At 35.2% G+C, this 8,764-nt stretch overlaps 1 protein-coding gene across 3 annotated transcripts in view; it reads left to right on the top strand.

Annotated features, from left to right (window-relative positions):
• The first annotated feature begins 730 nt into the window (after nucleotides 1–730).
• LOC109340788 (ubiquitin carboxyl-terminal hydrolase 5) overlaps nucleotides 731–8,764 on the top strand; it is a 33,286-nt gene continuing 25,252 nt past the window's right edge. For all 3 annotated transcript variants that reach the window (XM_019578526.1, XM_019578528.1, XM_019578527.1), the window contains exons 1-10: nucleotides 731–1,006; nucleotides 2,553–2,807; nucleotides 3,009–3,153; nucleotides 3,287–3,346; nucleotides 3,450–3,545; nucleotides 3,645–4,043; nucleotides 5,058–5,198; nucleotides 5,283–5,453; nucleotides 7,724–7,981; nucleotides 8,175–8,323. In XM_019578526.1, the coding sequence (XP_019434071.1) occupies nucleotides 870–1,006; nucleotides 2,553–2,807; nucleotides 3,009–3,153; nucleotides 3,287–3,346; nucleotides 3,450–3,545; nucleotides 3,645–4,043; nucleotides 5,058–5,198; nucleotides 5,283–5,453; nucleotides 7,724–7,981; nucleotides 8,175–8,323 (1,811 nt within the window). In that variant the 5' untranslated portion in view covers nucleotides 731–869. The remainder of the gene's footprint in view (nucleotides 1,007–2,552; nucleotides 2,808–3,008; nucleotides 3,154–3,286; nucleotides 3,347–3,449; nucleotides 3,546–3,644; nucleotides 4,044–5,057; nucleotides 5,199–5,282; nucleotides 5,454–7,723; nucleotides 7,982–8,174; nucleotides 8,324–8,764) is intronic.

The following is an 8,764-nucleotide window of genomic DNA, read 5'->3' as shown; positions in this document are numbered from 1 at the left end:
ACAATATAACTTGATTAGTAGAGTAATTACTTTAAATAAATGTTATAAAACTCGGCTCGGATCGACTAGTTGAACCGTGAACTGAACATCTGACAGGTCCGAGTCTTTCGTTTAATCGGTTCAACTCGATTTATTTAAACCTAAAATCAGTGAGTAGGATGATCAGACTGGTTAGACCGCCCGAGTCAATCAATTTTTTAAAAACAATCAAAACAATGTGGTATTAAGATTAAAAGAACTTTTAACTTATTTGTAATCATATTTGCTATTTGTTAACTTATATTATATCTCAATTTTCGTTGTTTAATTAAATTTTAAACTTATATGCAGTTTTATTGTAATTAAAGTATAATACATAAGTCGTTTGAATTAACAATGTTTTCAACGTGTGTATAACATTTTATAGTAGTAAAATATTTTCTGTTGGTTATTTAATTAATTAATGTAATATTTTTAAATTTGAAATATAGAGTTATTAAATAATATTAGCTAATATTATGAATTTTTTAGAATTTTTAACATAAACCAAGTCAACCAGTCTAACTATTAACCTATTAGTCCAACCTATAACTTATTGACTAAGTACCTTACCCGAGTCATCAACAGATCCGAGATTAATAATTATAGTCATTACACTGAATCCAGTTAAATGCACCCACCTTCCCTATAGGGTGTTTACGTAATTTTGTAAGTTACACACTTGGAAGAAGAGAGAGACTTTACACTTCCTACAGTTCCAGATTTCAGAGTTTCTTCACTTCTTATTGTTTTTCATCTCTCTTTCCCCCTGAAACTGTATTTCTTCAAAAGAACATAGTAAATAAAAAATAGGGAGAAAAAAACCCACGAAATTTCATTGAGGTGTGAAGATGGCAGAGACATTGATATGTAGAAGCAGAAATTCAGAGCTGAGTCCAGATGAAGAAAGGATAATAATCAGAGACATTGCTCTTTCTGCTCAAGCTAACAGCAAAGAAGGCGACACCTTTTTCTTAATTACACAGAGGTTAGTGACTTAGGTTTTCCCTTAAACCTTAAAAGTTTCTGTCTTTCTCAATTGGGTACCTAAAACAGACCCAAAGTTTGTACCTTTTCTCAAATGGGGTATGCTCAGAAATTGGTCAGATCTTTTCATTTTTCATTTTATATTTTATTTTTACTGATTTGAGATAGAGCTATTAGGAGATGGTGGATAAGTTTTAGGTTAATGTTGCACTAATCTTCGAGGGTTTAATTGTTACTTAATGGTGGTGCTTGGATTATGACTGCACATAACCCTCAATCTTCTTTCAATTTTTTTTTAATTTTTAATCATTTTTGAGGTGGTGGCCACATTGTAAGCATCCCGTAGATGAGTTGGTATTTTTTGTGTGGTCTTTGACTGGTATTTTAGGTGTTTTTGATCCATGTAGCCGACCCTACCTAATGAAATCTAAGGCTCAGTTGTTGGTCTTTGACCAGTGTCCCCGTGGACATAGTTGTGAGACTAATCCATGGGTCCTTGGTGGTGGTTAGGTAAAGTTCTCTCAGAGTGAGGAGTCGAGCTTCTGACCTTACAAGCAAAGTAAGACTGGCTGGGGTTACAGCACTGCTGGTTTGGTGGGTTGTCTTTTGGTTATTAAGATGATTTTACCCATCCGTAATTTTGAAGCCATTCTCAAACAAAAAACTAGCTTGTGATTCAGATTTTGTTTTTGTACAATGGGCAGTGGCAGAGTCTCACTGAAAGGTCAAATGTTCGATTCCTGAGAGCCATACTTATTGGGAGGGGCAGTCACGCACCCTAAAAGGGATTAGTTCCTTACCAATAAGGCGAGGGATACCCTTGGTAGTACTAAACAAATAATAGATAGTGGTACAGTCTCACAGTGTTGGCTTAACCCTCTATGTTGACACTTACTTTGTTTGGACTTTGGAGGAGGGTTATTGAGCTTGAACATTATGCTTTTTAAAATTAGAAGATACATGGTTAAGAATAAGCTTGTTGCTTTTCATTATGCAGCAGACTTCTCTGAGATCCCCCAGTGTCAGGTTGCATTGTCATATTGACTTGCATTACGTCTGGTTGATTATAATTTAAACTGTATGTTTTTATTTACTTGTTTAAGACATACTGATTTCCACATCCTTACCAAAACCTATAAACCAAATCACGAGAAACTTCTTCACTGTATAGGCCTTTCCAACCAATGTTCACCCAGAACTGCAAGCAAATATCCAAGGAAAGCAGCCACTTCACTATGGAAAAGCAATTGAGCTTCTGTTTTTAAAGTAGATTTGCGCATAATACACATGTTAGGAAATAGAGCTGTGTGCATAAAATTATCTGTCTCTTTGTTAATGGAGTATGAAAAGGCAATAACTTTTTTTTGTAAAAAATAATAGTAGTCTATCTTAGTCTTGAACTAAAATGCTGAAATCCTTCTTGGTCTTATCTTCATTTTGTGGGTATAGACTGAATGGTCTAGTTTGAATTTGCCCAATGTCCTATTTCCCCACCAATATGTAATCAAGCAAGATAATAAAGAATTTTTTTGATTATTTTCTTGTAGATGGTGGCAATATTGGATTGAATATGTGAACCAAGACCAGACGAACAATTCATATGATGGGTCTTCCTTGGCCGAACATTGTGATTTGGCCAATTCAAGTGCTGTAAAGAAGCCACCTGGTATTGATAATTCTGATTTGATAGATGATGCTGTGTCAGAGGAATCCAGTTCTGGTATTGAGATTCATGATACTCTCTTAGAAGGTCGTGACTATGTATTATTACCCCAAGAAGTTTGGAATCAATTATATACATGGTGAGATTGCTTGATTGGTGCACTGGTTATCTCTGTTTCATGTAAAATGTGAAAAGTGCCATATTATGTTAATGATTTCATGATTTTCTCGGTTTTTCATAAATAAATTTGCAAATAGATATTAGATACAAATTTGTATACAAATGATCCTTTAGCTGGGCTTTAATATAGCTACCTGATTGTTTTTTTTGGCTCAACCAGGTATGGTGGTGGACCTACACTGCCAAGGAAAGTTATTAGTTCAGGTCTTTCCCAGACAGAGTTGACAGTAGAGGTGTATCCTTTACGGCTTCAGTTACTTGTGTTGCCAATAAATGATCGTTCCGTTATAAGAATAAGCAAGAAGGTATAATATGAGAGGAAGTACTGATTCATGATAAATACATCTTTAACATCTCTTGTCATTCCTTTGAATGTATTATTCAATTTATACATCCTCTATGCCTCTATCTACCTTAGAGTTGAGATATTTTGGGCAGGAAACTGTAGCACATCTTCACAGAAAAGCTTGCGAAATATTCGATCTTCAATTGAATCAAGTAAAGACTTAATACTTTCCTCTTTAATTTCCAACTTTATGATTGATTTTTGCTTTTCCTTTTTTCTTTCAGCCTGTAGTGAAAATAATTACCTCTATTGTAGGTTTCTATTTGGGATTACTATGGCCGCCGGAAGCATGCCTTGATGAATGACATGGACAAAACCCTTGATGATGCCAATTTACAAATGGACCAGGATGTGAGTTTTCACCTAGTTTATTGTAGGAATATACTTATTGGTCTTGGTTACTTTTTAACACTCGTTCTTGTCTTTTGATATCTGAAAACATTCATACAGATTCTTATTGAGGTCAACAATACAAATAACACAACATCTTCTCAAGAAAATGGATTTGCACAGAGGGAAGCGAGTTCTGTTCTAGTGGAGCCTCCAAAATCAAGCTTATCAATCGCTGGAGGTTTGTCTGCTAGCAAGGGTGCATCTAGAAGCTACAATGTCGAGCTTTCTTCGTCTCAGAACGTAAATTCTGCAGTCAGAGATGTGGAACACCCTTTTGGAACTAGTGGTGTCACAACAAGGGGTTCATTTGGTGGTCTCACTGGGTTGCTGAACCTCGGAAATACCTGTTTCATGAATAGTGCGATACAGTGCCTTGTTCACACGCCAGAATTTGCTAGGTACTTTCGGGAGGACTATCATCAAGAGATAAATTGGCAAAATCCACTGGGCATGGTTGTAAGTATCATCTAAAAGCAGTAAGCATGAAGTTGTTTCCTTTTCTCTGCATATACTGAATTAGGGCTAAAGGCTACAGCAAGTAATTAGTTTAGAGGTAGAAGATTATTTCCATAATATACGCTGTATAATATTAGGCTTAGGTTCACTTTTGATCCTTCCCCTAATGTTTTCAATTTGAATAATGTCATTTTCCTAGTTGTTCAAATTGTAAAAAGATGGTAATGATATGAAACTATTTCTATAACTTAGGTCCAGAAGTACAATTATGCCTACATTTCAATCTGTGGTTGTGAATGTTCCATTTTTAATATATTTATCACATCATTAGAATGACAAAAATGGCTTTTCTTCGAATTTTTCTTTATTTCATAACTGTTATTATCTTGGGTTATATTTCTAATTTAACCAAAGAATATTTGAGTAATTGTCTTTAGTTGCATTTGTATCCAACGATTTTTCCGTTAATTTGCTTGGTGGCATTTGTTAGATTTATCATCTTTGGGTTATATGATAAGATCACTTTATCATCATCTTGCTAATGCCCACTGTTATTGTTCTGAAGGTAATAGAACAGGAAAATCAGAAGATAGAGAATAGAGAATGAAGAAAATAAAGATAAAGAATGGTGTTATCTGTAGTAGGAACTGCCGAAGAACTAGGAAATACTATGTTCCCCCTTAATTCTGAGCTATGGCTGTTATATCTGAAGGAATTAGAGAATTCCTCTTCCTATTATAGTTTCCTTCTTTAACTGTCTAACAACATCTAATAGTGTAACCACCTAACTAACAAACCCAACTAACTCAACTTATTCGTACATGTGTACACGTTCCAAATCCTAACCTCACTTGTTTGGGCCTTAACGCCTAGCCTTAACCAGATTTAAATTTTTGTGAATTATTTTTGTATCCTACAAGGAATTGATTTGGTTGGGGAATGATTTTTAGTTAACCATATGATAATTGTTATAGTTACAAATTATTGTTCTAAATGGAAGCTGCCACTATGCAGGGTGAGCTAGCCCTAGCATTTGGTGAACTGCTCCGAAAACTATGGGCACCTGGACGAACACCAATTGCTCCTCGTCCTTTTAAAGCAAAGCTTGCTCGCTTTGCACCTCAGTTCAGTGGGAATAATCAGCATGATTCTCAGGTTCGCTTGTTGACTGACTTTTTTCACCTTTTCTTCAATTTCCGGGGTGTAGTCTGAAGTAGCATTTTTTATTTATTTTATTAGGAGCTTTTAGCATTTCTGCTTGATGGTCTCCATGAAGATTTGAATCGTGTAAAGCACAAACCATATATAAAGTCTCGAGATGCTGATGGCCGACTTGATGAAGAAGTGGCTGATGAGTATTGGGCAAATCACATTGCTCGGAATGATTCCATAATTGTTGATGTGTGTCAGGTGAGGCAAATGAATAATTAGATAATTTTAGTAGTCTTTCATAATCAGTGGTTTAATCTTTAATATCATCCTGCCAGAGACTTGCAGGCAGAACTGGAAATGCTGCGTAGACTGTCATGTTAATAAATATTAACAGAAATGGTTAACTCAGTCTCTCTTGATATGAGTTTTAACTGAGTTTTTCTGCTTCCTGTTATCAAGATGATTCAATGTGTGTGTGTGTTGGAATATAGCTTCATGAATAATTGCTTTGATCTGCTCTAAATTCTTCATAAGGATTTTCATTGGTAGAATCGCACCCTTGGTGGTTTGGGCATGTGTGGAGAAGTCTGGTAGAAACCCCTAGTAAGGAGAGTAGATCAAATGGAGGTAAGTCCAATTCCTAGAGGAAGGGGGGATCAAGAAAAACCATGCGTGAAATGATTAGGAAAAATTTAGAGATTAATGCTTTGTCGATGAAGATGATTTATGGTAGAACATTATGACATCATTCAATCCATGTATCCGGTCCCACCTAGTGGGATTAAGGCTTAGTTGTTTTTGTTGTTATATTCAATTCCCGTGTGTGTATGTTTGTATTTGGCTTCATGAATAATTGCTTAGAGCTACTCTAAATCCTGCATATCAATTTATTTTTGTCATGCCCTGTAGATTGTACCAGCTTCATCTATGTCATTTCATAGGTTTTGGGAAGTGTAAACTGGGAAAGCCATATAGCATTGTGCAGCGTTATTTGGTATCTTTGGTGGGGGAATAATGCTAGAACTTTTTATGAGAATTCTCTACCTGATGATGTTTTAGGATGAAGCAACCATTTGGGCTTCTTATGTGATTCTTTGTATCTGTGGCATTTTTATTGACGTGATTAAGTACAATGCATACTAGAACCTATGCAGCTGCACCCACTGTGATGAAGGCTTAGTTCTTATAATTGTACATGAATTTTTTATTTCTTATACCCAACTCATGTGTTTCTGTGCTTATTTTATTGCTTTTCCTTCTGAAAAATCTTATTTTGTAAAAATAAAGTCTGTGGACTGCACATTTGTTAGTAAAATATTCGGTGAAATTATTGCAAATCTGTTGCAAGAATCTAAAATTGTGAAACATGTACTATACAATCTAAGAGAATAAGGCTTTTCTTATAAAAGAAATATATTTGTAGAATTGTAGCTTACAGAAATGCAGGGTGGCCTTTATTAAGAAAACTTATTATTTTTTCACTTCTTCCACTATAATTTTTGTTTTCTCATGTTGCTGTTTCTGCAAATTGGTTTGGAAGTTGTGTTCAGAAGTCAGTGACTTAGCCAGCTTGGTAAACATCACTTTGCTATAGGTCTCACCATATCAAGTGATGAGGCAAAGGGAAGTTAGAAAACTTTGTTCCTGTAAAAATGGTTCAATAATATTAACTTGGAATATTTGTGTCCTATGAAAATGGAGAGTAGGAAATTCTTAAGCAAATACGTTTTCCTTGCATGTCATGTTTCTTGACAAACTGAATAGAAACTAAAGCATTAGAAGCAATGATAAAAAGGAAAACATCTATGTCAAAATCGGAAGGATTTCCAAATTTGGAAGTTTCGGTATCCTTTGAATGCTGAACCTTTCACAAGTGTAAAATTAAAAGGAAATGACATTACTTTGTGACCTATTCTGAGTCTTTCCCATGAAGACTTCTATATTACTTTCTTAATTTTTCAAGTTCTATTGTGAAGCAGAAGAAAGTAAAAGATGTGGGTACCTGGGCATGTTTTGCATATGTAATGGGTTAACAATAGGGAAATTGATGATTTCAAATTTGGTTCCTTAAAGGGTTTGCATTTGCTGGATTGTTTTTGTATGAAATGATAAAAATGGAACTCAGTGGGATGAATTTAATGCAAAAAAATGTAGGACTGTATTATTATTATTGTTATAACTATGGTCATTCGTCCTTTTCTTAGGAGCATAGTGAGCTTCTTCACAAAAAGAAATGTAGCTTACCCAAAGGGAGAGGACATTAGATATTTTCTGACTTGTGCAATTTTTATATTGTCTTCCAGTATATATTTGACATATAGCTAAGCCAGACTTACACAAGAAAACGTTAATGAAGAAAATGTTCATACATTTGCCAATGATACCACTTTTGGTCCATAATTTCAACTTTAGTTTCTTTGTTATCAGTTTATAGTTTATATTGTTTGCATACTATATTTATTCGCATTCTATGCATTTCTAATCCAGTTCACCAACTCGTATGTTTCTGTCAATTCTCCATGTCATAGGGGCAATACAAGTCAACTTTGGTTTGTCCAGTTTGCAATAAAGTCTCGGTAACATTTGATCCTTTCATGTACCTTTCCTTGCCACTCCAGTCGAGCACTAATCGGACAATGACGGTGACAGCTTTTGCTTGTGATGGAACTACCCTGCCATCTCCTTGTACTGTAACTGTGCCTAAGCAAGGACGTTGCAGAGATCTGATCCAGGCGCTTAGCAATGCTTGCTCATTGAAGCATAATGAGAGGATATTGCTTGCGGAGGTCGGTACCAAACCAGAATAACTTTTACACACACACACACAGATACATATATATATGTGTGTGTGTGTGTGTGTGTGTGTGTGTGTGTGTGTGTGTGTGTGTGTGTGTGTGTGTGTGTGTGTGTGTGTGTGTGTCAGTATTGCAGTGTATATTTTATTCCAATGGGTGTGTTATATTGGTGTGCTATTTATAGGTGCGAAACAGTTTGATTCATAGATTTCTTGAAGATCCTCTTATATCGTTGTCCACGATAAAAGATGATGATCATCTTGCTGCTTACAAGATTCCGAAGATAGATAAAAACACAAAGTATCTCCAGTTGGTACATCGTCGTAGAGAGCAGTATGTACTTTTTCTATTAGATATTATACTTACAGTAGTTGTGTGCCACAAAATTCAATCTGGATTGTCTTGAATTGTATGTATAACAATTTTCTTATTAGATGTCTATTCTTACCTCTTGTTTATATCATTCTTTTTGTTTATCATCATGGGAAGTTCGGGAAAACTGTCTGTCATGGTTAACTACAAAACAGTATTTTCACTCTTAGTTTGTTCCGTGCCTTTGGATCTGGATCCATTAAAACATAAATTGAAGAATAACTTGGTTGTGGCATCATATGTCTTCCCATCCTCAACATCATATCTGGTGTAATTTTGTATGTTTTCGTGTTGCATGCTAAACTGCTTGCTTATATGTTGTTTTATTTATCTTGGCTGTGGTATGGTGTATGTCATCCCAGCCCTAAAACATGATGTTTTGTTGCATGCTAAACTGTTTGC

This window comes from Lupinus angustifolius, unplaced genomic scaffold, assembly GCF_001865875.1.
Source record: "Lupinus angustifolius cultivar Tanjil unplaced genomic scaffold, LupAngTanjil_v1.0 Scaffold_246_31, whole genome shotgun sequence".
In the NCBI taxonomy this organism is placed as follows: domain Eukaryota; kingdom Viridiplantae; phylum Streptophyta; class Magnoliopsida; order Fabales; family Fabaceae; genus Lupinus; species Lupinus angustifolius.
This window is presented reverse-complemented; position numbering and strand designations above follow the sequence as displayed.